Source organism: Semicossyphus pulcher, unplaced genomic scaffold, assembly GCF_022749685.1.
Source record: "Semicossyphus pulcher isolate SPU_LCO1_2020_fin unplaced genomic scaffold, fSemPul1.0.p SCAF_5, whole genome shotgun sequence".
Lineage (NCBI taxonomy): Eukaryota > Metazoa > Chordata > Actinopteri > Labriformes > Labridae > Semicossyphus > Semicossyphus pulcher.
Window position 1 is genome coordinate 3,842,969 of NW_027211726.1, and position 16,192 is coordinate 3,859,160.

Genomic DNA, 16,192 nt, shown 5'->3' on the forward strand with positions numbered 1-16,192 from the left:
CCAGTATCCATGTGTTAAGTTAGATTAGATTCCAGGACATTTGTTGCCACAGTCTGTACAGTGCATCTCAGACACATAGGTTACATAGGCGTGCAGTGTGTGAGTGTTTGAGAACTGCTTATAAATGAGGAACACTCTATCATGGCATCGCACGTTGCCTGCAAACCAGATGCAGCATTAAATCTAATACGAAAAAAATGTATTTGTGTCTTTTACATTTAGTTTTTTTTTTTACAAATATATTAATTGTTTTTTGTATATAGAAAAAAAATACAAGCACAAACAACACAACCAAGTGTCACCCAGACACCCCGTCCCACCCCAAAAGAAAAAACAGGACAGAACATACACAAACAAAAACAGCACATCATAATGTTCCTGATATCAAGAGCCATATCCATACTTAAACTAGGAGTAGAGCAGCATAAAATAATAATAATAATAATAATAATAATAATTATAATAATAATAATAATTATAATAAAACATCTTACCATAAAATATTTTAGTAAAGGGTCCCAGATCTTATCAGACACTTTCCCTCTGTCCTCGTTATAACATCTCACTCTCTCCAGATGTGAAGTGTTGAGATGAGTTTTTTTGACATACACTTCCAAACAAAACAGAGATTGTTTCATACATGTTGGGCGGTTGATAGGGAGCTGGTAGCTCCGAGGATGGCAACGAGTGAATCGGGTTCCCAACATTTTCCAGAAGCCTCAGAGAAACATTAAAAGATACTTTTCCAGTATGTGGACAGTTTCCTGCATGACCAGAAGGAATGAGTTAAGTTACTGATTGTAGACTTACATATATTACAAAGAGGTGAAACATCAGTGAAAAAAACATGCAACTTGTCCTTGGAGTAATAGAGTCTGTGACGTGTTTTGAACTGAATGAGATTATGCCTTAAATTCAAACATTCATCCCAGACCTCTTCACTCAGCTCTACATTCAGCTCATCTGTCCAAGCCTGTTGAAGTCTTTAAGTGTCCACTGGAGTTCTGTTACGTAGGATCTGATAAAAATGGGAAACCGCCCCTCTTTTAAAAGGATCAAATGTATTAATTGCCTCCATAGACTCGTGCTTGTTCAAGGTTTCAAAGTTTGGCAGATGTTTCCTGTCATAGTCTCGGACTTGTAGACATCTGAAAGGTTCCTCACATCACAGGTACCTTTTTAATGCCAAGCAGAGAAAACTATATCTTAAAGGCCAGGAGTAAATAAAAGGAGTGTCAACATAGATTGTTTACATATTTTAACAAACTATCAAAAGTCAGAAAGGCCTTTTTGTTGTCACTTACAGATAAACTTATTTGCAGTTCCGTCACGGTCGACGCTCGCATTGTTTACATTTATTTATTTTTATAAACTTTATTGAATACTACTTCGATGTACGAACATTTGTTTACATTTCGTGGCGGGCTTCGCAATCATGTTTGTATACATCACCAAGTTCGCTGTGAACTCTGGGTGAGTCCCAGAGGAAAGTCTGCAGATATGCGGCCTCACAGAAAGTGTGTCATTTGCCGTTGAAAAGTCCGCATCAGAGCCCTCACACACTCTGTGATTTGACAGTGGGACAGCACTAAACACTCACAGACTTTGAGGCGCGTTCGCGGTAAGTGTGTGAGTCCGCGAGTGTGGAGAATGGGATTGGGCCGGGCCGGGTGGTATTTAATGATGCTATGTATGGCAACCCTCAAAACATCTCTTCTCTGTGAATGTAGACAGAGGACAGAGTCGAGGTATAACAAAAGAGAGAACAGCCCAAGTATGTTGCAAACTGACCTTTGTGTGGTGTACCACGCTCTGACGACAATGAGGAACGAGACAAAAATTCTCAGAGTGGAAATGATAAAATTACCTCACAGTTCCTATGTACATCTCTTCCTCCTTTCATCAATTCTTTCACTGCAGAAGCACCACCACCACCAGAACACCCACTTTAGAGGAACTGCTCACAGTCATTTGACAGGTAAGAATCGAGCATACACATTTGTGTAGTATTATATTCAAAGAAATAAAAAAGTGGTAATCAGGGTTTTAATTTACTTTGACTTTTACTTGAACACTAAACTTAAATGTTGGTTGTAATTTAAAAAATGATGTAAAATGGTTTATCACAAGAATTATCCTAAGATGTTTTTTCTTCCCATTTGTCAAATTGTTCTTGGACTTCTAGATTCACTTCCTGAAAGGGATAGTTCAGATTTTTGGACACTAAGTTCTATGAAATACTTGCTAGTAGTGTAGTGGATGCATGAAATCCTAGGACGATGATTTTGTGTTGAAATGGATCACCATCGCCTGCGTGTTGTTTTTGTAGGGTAAAACCTTTTGGTTTCATGACCCTGGCATCTCGCCGGAACTTCTTATTCTACGCTCCAAACCGGCCAGAACTCTGACCAGCTAATGGCTTTGCATCCACTACACTACTAGCAAATATTTCATATAACTTGGTGTCCGAAAATCCGAACTATCCCTTTAAGTTTGCGTTGGCTAGAGGTCAATACTCAAGACAAGGGTGTAATACACAAGATAACAGCATCCAGAAAGTGTTAAATGTTGTGCTGTATTTGCTTCATTTCTCTTTCAACCGTCTCTTTACAGAATGATTTGTGATTTTCATAACTACATGTAAATAACTCGTCTGTTTTTGTCCTTACGTTGTTTTAATGTCAGATCTTTAGCTTGGATTTTAGGTCTTCACCTCGTCAAGCTGATATGGGCGTTGGTCTGGCTGTTGTCGCTTTACTTGTTGCTCTGATGCAAGGTTGGTAGTTGCCTGATTGCACAGGGAACGGCTGTTTCTAAAGGTGGAAGTACATTTATGTTTGTTTTTTAACAGTCAAACCAAAGCTTCTTTTTTGTTCTGGGAGAGTGACGCCTCTCAATGAGGTTGAATGAATGTGAAGGAGAAAGATTGTAGTCGATGACGGTCACATTTTGTCCTTCCAGGTGTCTTTTGTAAAACCTGGGATGTCACCATGCCTCAAAGCATCGTGGGTGTTGTTGGGTCCTGTATCACTGTTCCATGTAATTTTGAGCTCCCCAAAATTGAGGAAAAACACATTGCTAACTGCTCAAAAGGAGGTGTTTGGAGGAAAGGAAGCATGTCAGGTCCTATTGTCTTCAGTGAACCTCAACCTTTCCTTTCCACCATACAGGTAGGTCCACTTTTTCATTGTTCTCCATCTAACGACACAAATCTCCTGAAGATCCTTTCTGTCAACTGTAACCTGTGACACTCAAGGAACTTAATCACACACATTGCAGCTGCCATTTGTAGTGTTTTAAAGGACATTATTATTATATTTCATTCTTAGGATTTCTTTAACCTCTTTGAGCTTCAAAAGTATCAAAATATCACAAGTAAAAAAAAATGAAATGAAAAATGTCATTTTAATCCTTTTAGATCACATCCCCGGTAATATTGTGCATCTATTCGACAATATAGGCCAAAAAAAATACAGAAAATCCATTTCTTCGTATTCTTATATCAAAATCCGATCCTTTTTTCTTCTGGTAAAACAAAATATCCCGTGTGCTTACGTAGGCTAGAACCAACCAATTTCAACCAATCAATCTGCAACATTAAGCCGCAGAGCACCAAGAACGCTCGGTCAGTTAGCTAGCTACTGCGCTGTGGAGAACGTCTGTCTACGCCCACTTATCAACGATCAAATCAAATCCCTCCAATGACATGTCCCGCGTGCACGTCCTGTTTCACTCGGAAATACGTCAGGATACGGAAGCTAGATACTCTCGATGTGTCGTTTCAGCTCGACTTTAAGGCAGAAATAGGGCGGCACAGTTAATCAAATATTAATCCTCATCATGGTTTTGTCTTTCCACGATTAAATAATTGACTGATGTTTAAAATGCTCCGCTCGTAGAAACCTCTGCTGCATATCAAATCGAGCGCTCCCTAAACTGACAGCCCCTCCCCCAGGGGGCGATGGAGAGGTTTGGGCTTCACTTTTGGAGGAGCAGGCATGTCATGTCATGAGCGCCTACCTTGCAGCAGCAGTGTAGAGTGGAACATCAGAGACCGGTGTTACAGCAGCTGTTGAAAATGGGAAGATAATATGTAGCTGTCCTTGTGAATTCCTCTTTGTTGTTTTACAACTCAAAACATACTTCTCTGTTTTGTCTTTGAAGCGTTGTTTGGGGAAATGTGTCGTGTAATAATTTCATACTTTATTGATAGAGCACCTTTAAAAACAGAACGTTTACAAAGTGCTTTGACAGACAAAGCAAAGGCAGAAACTCAGGAAGATTACGGAATACAAAAAGCCAAACAGAGAGTATTTAAGAAATGTCATCAAAAGGCAAGAACTCAAGTTAAACACCAAAGGTCACCAAGAATAAATGCAAGTAAAAGAATAAAAGTGACAAAACAGGAACAAAGGCAGTTCAAGCAATAAGACAAATAAAGAGATAAATAAAGAAATAAAAGCAATGAAAGACCATAAAAGGTTTTAAAAAAGACCATAAAAATGAAAATAAAAAGACGACATCACATCAGAGGAAGAGAGATAAAAAAAAGGTTGGGATCAATAAAATGAATAAGAGATAAATAAATAAATAAAATAATTAAAATAAAATAAAAGCCATAAATGATGAACGTCACATAAAAGCAAGTCTGTAAAAGTGAGTTTTAAGAAGTGATTTAAAAGAAGTCGCCGACTCTGCACGCCTTATCTCCTTCCAAGCCGAGGGGCGCTGACGGCAAAAGCACGTCACCTTTAGATTTGAGCCTCGACTTTGGAACGACCAATAGGCGACTAACACTCAGTCGCGTTTTGAACGCTGCTTGTTGTTCCGCTAAAACAGGAAGAGAGTCACTCGTTAAACCGTAACACCAGTCCCCTGAAATCGCTCGTCATCGCTTGTTTGGAGGTATTTCAGGTTTAGTGCAAGTTATGTTAAGAAGAAAAATGTATACGCAAAGAGTGCCTGAAACCTGCGTCTGCGCCGCAAAGCAACACGACTAACTTGTTGAAGCAGCTGAAAAAACAGCACAAAGTGCAGCATGATGAGTGTGTGAAGGCCGAGAGGAAGAACGAGCTGCTCCCCATCCTCGTCTAGCGTCAGACATCCAGAAAAGAGACGCTGTACAGAGACGCACTCTATTAACCCAACTCCCAAAGACACACTGAGATTACCCATGATGCACCACATTCAGGTAATGAACCTGATTTTAAGTCATAAGCTGTGTCCCGATCCAGGGGCTGCAGCCCTAGAAGGCCGATTGCATTACAGCGGCTCCATCAGATGCAGCTGACAAATGTGTCCTCCGTTTCCTGGGCCAGGAAGCATCCATCGTCTGCCTCCTTCGCGGCCCAACGTATCCAAAGATGTATTGCGTGCCAATTCAAACGAAATGGCAGACTTTTACGCGTCTGAGGCATAAACGTTTAAATGTAAAAGTTTTTGGTTTCAACTCAATCGAATAGCTAGAGACACAAATGTTAAAAAACAAAAGGGAGCTTGAAACAAATTATCTTTAAAATAATAGACTAACTTACTCAGCGTTACTTATGTTAGCTAGTTAGCCCGCTAGCTACCTGTTAATAGGCGACCGGAGCGGCGTTTGGTGGTGAGACAAACAGGAAATGCTCCTACGCAGGCTGTGAATGGAGCGTCCTCCATAGACCGCCTTCTTCGAAGGTTCAGCCTGTGGATTGGGACACAGCTTTAGTTTGATGTGGAATTTTTTTAGGCTGAATGCAGCTCAAAATGGAACCTAAAAATGTCCCTAAAATTAATAAATAATTGTGATCTGAATATTGATCAAAATAATCATGATTTTGGCCATTATCGTGCAGCCGTAGGCAGAAGTATATCAGCATTGTATAAGGGATATTCTTTTCTTTCTTATCAAACAACAACTTTCAAGATGTGTGTTGGGACCCTTCAGGGCGTCCCTCATCAGGTCTGCAAGCTGTTAAATGTTTAATAAAACAGGAAATGAGCGGTGTCATTCAGGATGTCATGATGTGCATCATTTGATTCCTGTTTCTTTAAAATCTACTCTTATATAATTCAGTTACCTTTGGAGGATTCTGGTCGTCACAAGTATTTAAAATAAAGTTTCGTCCTTATTTCATTTAGGGCATCTTAGTCGGGGACATACAGAAGAAGAACTGCACTACAACGTTCTTCGGCTTCCCAAAGAACTACAGCGATGTGTACTTCTTTAGGGTGCACTGTTCGGACTACATGAGGTTCACTTTCAGTACTGGAGTCAGCATTACTGCTCAGCCAGGTATGAACGCATGTAGAACGCATTCAGCTTCTGATGGTAGTTTGTGCTCCACAATTTCAGAATCATACGTTCACGGTTCCCAGAGGATGAATTGTACAAATTATTTAATCCATCATCAGTTCAGATTTCAATTTGTCAAATATATTCAGCCTAAACTTTTGTTTGTGTTTCTTATGTTAGCATGCTCACACACTCCACTAAAGATAATGTATGCGTGTAAGCATTGTCAGCATTAGCATATTGACAACAGCATTTAGCTTAAAGCACCGCTGTGGCTAGCATAGCTGTGGACTTTTAGATGTGTTATAAAGTAAAGTTGTTGAGTAAAGAAGAAACACTGATTTCAGGAACTTAAACCATCGACATTAGTAAACAATAACAGTGTGGCCGGACAGGGAATCTATTAAGCTTCAAGAGCCGATGCAGAGAAAGAAAACATGACTCCAACTGATTGCTCATGTAGCGCAGGTGGTCATTGGTACCTGATTCTTCCTGGACAGGCCTGCCTCCCTCCCTGATGACCCCAGAGAAGCCGGTGTCAGAGGGAGACCTGGTGACCCTGCAGTGTTCAGTCCCGGTGCCCTGCACCGTCCAGCCCCCCACCATCACCTGGGTCAACCGAGACAACACCTGGCAGGAGACGACAAATATACGGCAGGTGATGTATCTACTTATTTTGACTTCTCATCTACTGCACTGAAATGTCTGATGTCATTTGATGTGTTTTGTTTTGGTGACAAATCCCTGAAAATAATTATAATTTATAATTTATTGGGATTATTTATTAAGATTTTCACTCCACTTTTCATAGATTCAAATTTAATATGAATATTTTCTCAGCTCCTCTTGTGTCTCTGCATAATAACACAGGCTTTGACATAAAAAGATATATATACTGTGAGTTATTCTTATGTCTGTAACAGTGTTTTGCTTTCTTTTGAAAAAGCAGATGACAGACGATGGACAGACCGTCATGATGTCCACACTGACCTTCTTTGCCTCAGCTGATCATCACGGCCAGAGCGTCGCCTGCAGTGTTTCCTACCCGCTGACAAAAGGGGGCAGCAGTGAGCCGTCTGCAGCCTCTCAGAGACTCAACATCCTGTGTGAGAAACTGTTTGTGTTAATATGAAGCATGCAGAGGAGGAAAGATAACCACAGTGACCTCTGCTGCAGCGAAGGAATTCAATTTAACTCATTCATATTAGTATGTATAACTCAGTGTGCTTTACAGTAAAACAAAGACAGATAATTAAACATGTAGGATCAAAAAGCATCTGTAAAATGCTCCACATATAAAAAATAACCTCGCAAAAACCCACACAAAAAACAAACTTATATAGAATGAGATTTTATTTATGTAGAAGTAAAAGAAGTTAAAAATCGCATCTCAAGTGGTCATTTAATTATGATCCATTTCATAGTCAAATTTCTTTGTAAAATTGTATGGTTTTTTTCACTAGCTTCCATGTCATGTGACCCAGTGTTCTCCAATCAATGTCAGATGTTAACACTCACTTGGACAAATAAGACACACCTCGTTACATTGGATTCAATTGGTGCTAATATTTTCTATTCATATTTTTATATAAACTTTTTTTCAGTAGCTTGCATGTCATGTTTTTCACAGTATTCTAAAAAAAAATGCTCTTTTCTTTTGAAATTACAATATAATTTTTTAAAACAAAATGTCAACGTGCTTCACAACAGCCGAATAAAAACACGGTTTAATAACATTACCTGGAAAAGAAAAAAATTAAAAGTAAAACTAAATTAAAGTCTGACAAGTTTAAAATAGTAAAACAATTAGATAATTAGACGTACACAGCACATTTTGCCTTCAGCCGTTTAAAATGATTGAAATTAACAATTTGGAAAATCAGTCTCAGGTCGATAAACACCTGATGAAGCCTCAGACAGAGGGTACAAATCAACAGTTCTCTGATTTAACAGGACATGAAAGAAAATTTAAACCATACAACAAATATTTTCACACTTTATCTGGACAACAAAATACACCAGTTGTTCACTAAAAGCTCAAATATCAGTAAAAAACACTGAAATTAGCAACAGACATTAATAGAGCTTACTGAATAAAACTCAGAAATAAATGATTGATTTATGATTTATTAGATTATTTTTCTGCCTCTTTGATGATGAGGAAGCACTGACACTGATTTATCACCCATTACGCTGATGACAGTGTAGACACAGCAGAGCGTATAATCGTTAACTTGTTTCAACACGACTTTGTCGGCTGTCTGGAGGCGATATTTTCTTCCTTTTTTTGCACGGACGGAAGTTTTTCTTTAAGCAGTCGGTGTTTGACGAGCTGAACGTGTCTTAACTTGATGCTAAAGGAAGCAATGAAACACTTGAGTATTGTATATGACTGCTGCAGACGTACACAAGGTGCCTTTGTTACTGCGCTACAGGCAGTGTGGCATTCAAGTGTTTCCATAAGACTTTACTCAATTTACTCAAGTCCCAAAAGTAAAATTTAAAGCGCAATCAAAATAATATATTATTATTGTTGCCCCGGTGCTCGCAAACACAAGCAGACATCAGGGGGACTGTGCAGAGTTGTCATAGTTTTACCTTTCAAGGTTTGCACTTTTCCACTTTTTGTTTATTTTTCGAAGAATCTCCACACAGAACTCTTTGACGGCTGCATGTCCCGGCGCAACACCCGTTTTACTGGCACCTGGCGCTCCTGCTTTCTTCTTCTTTTGTTATTTAATGGTGGTTAGCAAACAGCTCTCAGTTGCGCTACAGCCACCGTCTGGCGGTAGGACTGCATTAGAACCAGGCGCTGGGGCTAAGGGGCGGCTGTGGCTCAGTGGAAGAGTCGGTTGTCCTTCAATCAGAAGGTTGGTGGTTCGATCCCCAGCTCCCTCAGTCTACATGCTGAAGTGTCCTTGGGTGGCATAGGCAATGGTGTCTGAAAGTGACAGTTGGGCACTTTAGGTGCACCTAGCAGCACTCTGCCATCAGTGTGTGAATGTGTGTAGTAATGCAGTGTAAAAACGCTTTCAGTGGTCGCAAGACTAGAGAAGCGCTTTAAGTACATTCCATTTAGTCCATTTATTTTAAAATTGAGAAAACAGTCGCTTTAACTTTTCGCCTTTTTTTAAGGTAATGAATATTCGAATGTTCGAAACCATGACCCATCCCTTCTTTTAACATCACTTAAGTGTTTTAGTTGGTCTTTTAATCAATGTAAGAAATGTTTCACAGCAGGGATCAGTAGTGTCATATCTAGGTTTCCACCTGCAGTGTGGAAATGTCTCCCCCTTCTGGTAGTGACAGTAATTACACAAACACAAAGACAAATATATCATTACATTTCAGATATGTTGGATCCAGGCAGTTTTACAACATCACGTCTGTTTTTCATCAGATGGTCCTCGACTCCCCGCGGTGACTCTCAGCCCGTCTGGTCCCGTTTCTGAGGGCAGCACTGTGGTGCTCACGTGTTCCAGTGATGCAAACCCTCCTGTGAGCCTCTACACCTGGTACAGAGTCCACAGTGGACAGGTAACAGAGAATCTCATGCACTTTAGAGATTATAATTCCAGCCCCTTGCAGTAAAATTGTCCTTACTTCAGCTTTTACCTGATCATGTTTCACCTCTCCTCCTCACAGCTGAAAAAGGAGGATGAAGGAGAAATGCTGATCGTGCAGGTCAGACACACCAGCTGCGGGGTGTACCTGTGTGAAGCTCAGAGCCAGAGAGGCTCTCAGAGATCCAGACCCGTGTCTCTGGGGGTCAACGCCACCTGTGCAGGTGAGCTGAGACCCATTACAGACATGAATCATTCATTTTGAAGCAACACTGTAACGCTCCATCTCAGTTCTCTGGAAGTGTGCTGCGGGCCGTGACTTATGATTTAGAAACAGTTCAGTGATGAATCAGTGAACTCGATTGAGTGCAGCGTGATTCATCAGCTGCTGATGCAGGAAGAATACAACCGAGTGTAAACAAGGTGAAAGTCTGCCAGTGAAGACACAGCAGCTAGCAGCAGTGTTTTCCTGCTCTTTTAGTGGTCGTGATGGGAATGATGTGATGTTCCAGTACAGTTCTTCCTTCCAGATACCGATTCCAAGCTCCCCTCCAAAAGTGGTGTGACTGAAAATATATAGATTATTGGTGGAAAAACTCCGATTGCTCCCTGTAGCTCTCTACCAGCCCTGCACAGTTGTTGTTGTTTTTTTGGTGCAAGAAGCAGCTTTAATTTTTAATTTTCTGCTGATTAAGAATGCAGGTTAGGGGCACTCTTCTCTTCACTTTTCATCTTGGAGGATCTGTCCTCTTCCAACTGTCTATGAAGGAGGAACAAAATACTACATTAAGGCAATTATAGTTAAGTGAAGGGAAGTGAGGATGGTTACATAATCTACAAAATAAAGGCATTCTAGAAAAGTCAATAGCTGGCTAACTAAAGCTAACAAAGCAAGAGACAGAAAGCAAACACTGTGAGTAACTTCAAAGGATCGTTTTCAAGCCTCGAGTCTGGCATGTTGGCCATCGCCATGTTGTTGTTTTGTAGCTACAAGTGACCATATTGTGTCTAAATGTCTATCCTGATTCAGAGGCTATTGTTCCAACTTGCTCATCATAAACCAGCCACGCCCTAAATCCTCCCCTGACTCTACATGGGAGCGTAATTGACTAAATGGACATCATGCTGTGTTGAAGAAGACTTAGAGATGGAAACCATAAACTCATCAGAGGAATGTTTGCTGAGGGAATAAATGAAGAGAGAAGTAGGCTTATTTTCCTCATAAGTCGCCCCCTGCTGGACATTAGGAAGAATGCAGGATGAAAGCTCTTCTTCATTATCTTTTCATCCTGGAGGCACGACGACGTCAAACAATCAATGAGGGAAAGTGAAAACAAAAAGATGGACTGGATTGCTAAAGATATCGATTGAAGATATCTGACATCACAAGCTGGAAAAAACACGATCTGTCACTTTTTCTGCTGATAAAACTTTTTGATTCACTGTCTCGTTATTCCCCGTTTTCAGGCAGCAGTGATTCTGCTGTTGTTGTTCCCTACATAACAAGTGGAGTGGTGCTGGTCCTCTTCATCATGATTGTTGCTGTGGGTGTGTGCAAGTATCAAAGGTAAGAATGGAATCATGACACTTTTAACTTTGTCCTCTAATTTTTCAGGCTTTCAGAATCTAGCTTTCGTATTGTAACATGTTTTATATATTTATATAAAACATATATATTAATTATTGAAATTTTGCGAATAATCTATGAATGAATGCCTGCCACAGTCATTTGAGTAGTTATAGAGTTCCAGTAGTTTAAAGGTTAACTTAAAGTCTTACATTCCTTCTCTGTTTGTTTTCCCTCTCCTTCCAGTCTCTCCAGGCGGCTAAAGGTAAGAAGACATGTTTCACCTCCAGCTCAGAAACTGACGGGCAGTCAGACAGACAGTCCACACTGTAAAAAAATGCACTAATACAGTAGATCTGATAAGAAGTTTTGACGTCCGCGGCCAATCACGGTCTAGTCACAGTCTCGTCTCGCCGACATCCTCGTCCTCCCTGTTTGACTGAAGCAAGAAGCTGTGATGAGTAATCAGGAAACATCTAAGACGTCATTACTCACTTGAAAGAGCGAGTCTCTCCATGCTGCAACATTCACAAAATAAGACTATTGAACTCATATTCAAAATAAAGATTACAAAGTCAAACGGAGAAACACTGCATGAGCTCTGTGCAGGATAAGTGACATAAACCGTTCTCTTAATAACCAATGATTACCTGCAGGAAGTGTTTGAATATATTTGTGTCAACATTCAAAATTTACATTTTCTATTAAAGAACAAAAATTCAACCTTTAAAGCTGCAGTAGGTAAGATGGAGAAGAGAGCGGACAAGAGAGCAGCAAAATTTGAAAGATCACAACCTCCAGGTCCCGTGCAGCGGAGGCTGTCATGCGCGGGCAGGCTAGTAACCACGGCAACTGAAGAAGCCAGGTTGATATATATCAATATGGCAGACACACCGGTAAAAACGTGAAATAACAACCGCAGCCATTGTATTATGGCACCAACACTATCGAAGCAGATACACAACAAATCAGCAGAAGTCAGTGTTTTTGCTGTGAACGGTAATCTACAGCTAATTCTATTTGGCAAAACCAGCAGCACTTAGTTTGCTAACAAAGACTGTGGAAAAACACAGAGCCAACTAAGCAACACACTGATGAGAACATTTAGCCCTGAGAGCACAGGCACACACAACTATCAGGAGTCTGAACGGTCACACACTGCCTGGGCATTTGATAAAGATATTTTCAGCCACCCCACCATGAAACGACGCTGAGCAGCAGCCACATTGAGAACAAGCTAACATTAGCCCGACTGCAACACCAATGTAACACAAAGCCACAGTAACCGCAGACATCTTAGCAATGTGAAACAAATACAGCAGAAAAGAAGCTGGGGTAATTACCTGTCGAGCAGAACTGTCTAACTCAGCATCGTCCTTTCAGGTCCCGTTGCTCTCTCCACCTCAGAAATGCCGCTCCGATGTTGACTCTCGTTTCATTTCTGTCTCAATTGAACTCTTTCTTTTAACCGATTTTTAACACAGTCCTATCATGCTATGACGGGGAGCTAATGTCATTGTGGTAGGAAAGGCTCTGTGTCTTCAGAGGATGCTATCCGCTTCTCCAATGGGCTCTAGAAAACCAGGGAGCTCACTAAACTACACTTCCTCAATCTAGGACGCCCGCTTCCGATGTCATGTCTTGTTAACATCGTCAGGTTTGAAATGTCGACTGCAGACCTGAAGATTTTTTAGACGATCCACCGGTATGTTCTCGTCGTATTTCAGATTCTGTCCCGCTCTGAGCCATCGCCTGCAGAGAAACGATATTTGACTCCAGCATCTCTCGCTGGGCCGTTCCTTTCAGAGGGAGGGGCGCAATGCATGCTGGGTGTTGTAGGAATGTAGAATGGGCGAAACCACGAGCTGCTTGTTCAACTTCCTCCACAGCTATGGCGCCAATTTCAAATATAATTGCTTCTATTGATTACAGAGAACACCAGCTTTGACTGACAGCGGCTTTTACCAGGGGCGAACTGCTCTTTTAAGATTGCTTTGTTACATTTGTGTAGTTTTCACACAATTTTACTGACATGTAATCTTTGCTCCAGAGTTTTTCATTTTTATGGACTGGAGATGGACAAGTTTAAGTGAAAACAACAGCCATAGCCGCAGCAAGGGCTGCAACAGCTGTATAAAAGCACAAGGCCAAAATCATCCAAAACTCAAGTCAGAATCTGAATTATGAGTGGTTTTGTTTTTGATATTTGCAGTTTGTTGCTAAATTATCAACATAAACATCGAGTGCTGTTTGGTTATAGTTGGTTTAATCCACTTTTCTTCACCTTTCTTTAAGTTATGTTTAGGTACTAAGTATAACTTTGATTGTATCTGAGCTGTTGATGTCATTCAGTTTGGTTTTGCATTAAACTTCATAAAGGTGGAGGATTGTCGTGTGTATTCAGCTCTGAATTCATCATTTATTTTTTCAAACTTTCAGCAGATTGAGCTGAAAGAGGAAAACACGTACACTAACCTGAGGACCGGCAGTATCACCGCTGACTATGACCAAATCCAGGTATCTGCACACTCTCTGTGTATGTTTACATGCCTACAAGTTTTAAACGAGACAAACGACACTCTTGTGGATATTATGCGGTAAGTTTGAAGAGTATAGATCAATACTGAAAGGACTCAGGGAGACAGTGGTGATGTAGCAGATTTTAATCAGTTACAGTCGTGTTCAGACATGCTGGAACATGTTTGAGCTTGTTCGAACAACCTGCCAAAGTATTATTATAAAAGAGAGGTCATGTGATGGGGATGGATGCAGGGACACAGAGGTTACTGCAGGACAGGTGGGGGAACGTTTGTGTCAGGTCAAACATTTCTAGAAAACAATGAAAGGAAAATGTGAGACGAGGAATCGGCTGAAGCTGTGACACAAGTCTTTGGTTTTCTCTGTCAGAGGCTCCTGATGTCACCTTTGTCGTCTATCAATCAATTCATTTAACTCTTCGTTACTTTTTATTATATCGGATTTTCTTTTAAGAATGTATATGGGTAATTAAAGAACAAAGCTGTAGGAAAGGACAGAAGGCGAGAGATGATTTTTGCTTGTACTGGATCTTTAATTACACGTCTCGTTCTATATATATTGATCCGTGTGTTCCTGTGCCTGTTTCCTTCTTACCAATCCTCGACAGATGAAAACGAAGCCCTCCCCTGATAATGACAACTATGAGAACTTGGAGGAATTAAGGATTTCCAAAATCAACGGCCGCCAAAATGGATCTAAAGGACTGGATTAAACTTTTTTTTACAGGAGCTTTGAAGCTAAATATAACAAGATTTTATATCTGGCTTTGTCCCTTTAAATATTCTCCGTCTAAGCTCTGTGTTGTTCTTTTGTTTTTATTGTGATGACGACACCAACACAGCTGTGAATGTCACATCAGGCAAATCAGTCCCTCCAGGATTTTCTGCTTTTTCTGTAATTGTACAAATATGCAGGAATTTAAAGATATTATCTTGAAGATGTTTAAATAAATGTCTGTTAAGTCTCTATCTATCACAGAATGAGGTAACACAATGGTGATTGAGCCTATGGCCCACTGATGAAAGCCTTTGCATTTGCAGTATTACAGACTGGGTGTCTTGTGCAACTTAAGCGGCGCCCAGTTAGTGACGCGTTTTCATGCGACTGCTTTTCCGCTCTCTGCAAGTGTTGCGAGTAAACAGTAATCTACTATGGCTGAACAAACAAAGAAAAGATGGATGACTACAGATAGAACTTCAACAAGAAGTGAAAATCCAAAGAAGAAGAAACAAACTCGACGCTCAGATGAAGCAAACAGTCTGAAAAGGAAAGCGACCGTCAGCCAGGAAAATCAAGAGTTACAACCGGAGCCGACCGTGGACTTCGTGGAGATTAACATATCACACATCCACTGTGAGCGACTGGGACAAACGCTCCAATAAAGCCATCGCTTAGCTGAGCAAGCTGTTTGTCTTCCGACATCACTTCCTGTTGATTTCTGTGACAAGACGCCAAATGAAATGTGTAAAAACTGAACAGTATGAAAGTCAATAGCCATGGGATGCTCAATTCGCACTGCATGTGCACATTCAGTGCTATCCATATGTGCAAAGGAGAATCAACACGTTAGTATTTACATTCACTGTTCTACTCTTTGTTTGAGCTGCTGCTGCTGCTGCATTATAAAACAATTGATGAGAGACGGCGGGATGACGATCTCACTGTACGATTACTTTCAGATCAGCGCTGACGCAAACATCAGTAACAAACCTGTGGTTGGTGGAAAGTTAGAAACACAGCCTCTTGTGCTGAGTCCATACTCTGTTTTTTATCAGTATTACACGGCTTTGTCGAATACTCGATTCTGATTGGTCGATTACAGCTTTCTACAGTCTGTTATTTGTGAATAGAAAACCTCTGTTTTTTTGGGGGGGTAATGTCATTTTTAAGTCAATAAAATAATTTCCAAAACAATATTTTGTGCCAAATTTCTTTTTTTAATTAGAAGTTGTGTTATAAAAGAATAATGTACTTCGTTATAGTGGAAATAAACCCCGACAGGGTGAGACGAGAGGGAGTCTAAATCCTGCATCATCCAGTCAGCGGTTCATTGACCTGCTCACTGTAAGTTATTGCTCACTATAATAATACTATAATATATAGTCCATACAAACTGAATGGATTTATAATAAAGTTCTCTACGTGTAAATGAAGCTCTGGCAGGGACCAAAGCTAACACAGCAGACACATTGATCTTTCTAGAGCTTTCATGCAGGACTTCAGTCAGACTGCTTACAAGGATTTCTGTAC

At 40.4% G+C, this 16,192-nt stretch overlaps 1 protein-coding gene across 1 annotated transcript; it reads left to right on the forward strand.

Annotated features, from left to right (window-relative positions):
• The first annotated feature begins 1,952 nt into the window (after window positions 1–1,952).
• On the forward strand, window positions 1,953–15,843 carry LOC138608644 (myelin-associated glycoprotein). Its single transcript, XM_069681210.1, has 12 exons — window positions 1,953–1,978; window positions 2,686–2,776; window positions 2,962–3,170; window positions 6,121–6,274; window positions 6,775–6,932; window positions 7,224–7,380; window positions 9,675–9,811; window positions 9,920–10,061; window positions 11,305–11,404; window positions 11,651–11,669; window positions 13,844–13,921; window positions 14,550–15,843. Exons 2-12 carry the CDS (start codon window positions 2,728–2,730, stop codon window positions 14,652–14,654), a joined length of 1,308 nt encoding a protein of 435 aa, XP_069537311.1. The 5' UTR covers window positions 1,953–1,978; window positions 2,686–2,727; the 3' UTR covers window positions 14,655–15,843.
• The last annotated feature ends 349 nt before the right edge of the window (window positions 15,844–16,192 follow it).

Bases quoted from the DNA above. Each gene is read 5' to 3' on its own strand.
- LOC138608644 (XM_069681210.1), top strand. From the start codon at position 2,728: ATGGGCGTTGGTCTGGCTGTTGTCGCTTTACTTGTTGCTCTGATGCAA. The intron at 7,381-9,674 runs GTGAGAAACTGT...GTTTTTCATCAG, and splicing joins TCAGAGACTCAACATCCTGT to ATGGTCCTCGACTCCCCGCG. The intron at 9,812-9,919 runs GTAACAGAGAAT...TCCTCCTCACAG, and splicing joins ACAGAGTCCACAGTGGACAG to CTGAAAAAGGAGGATGAAGG.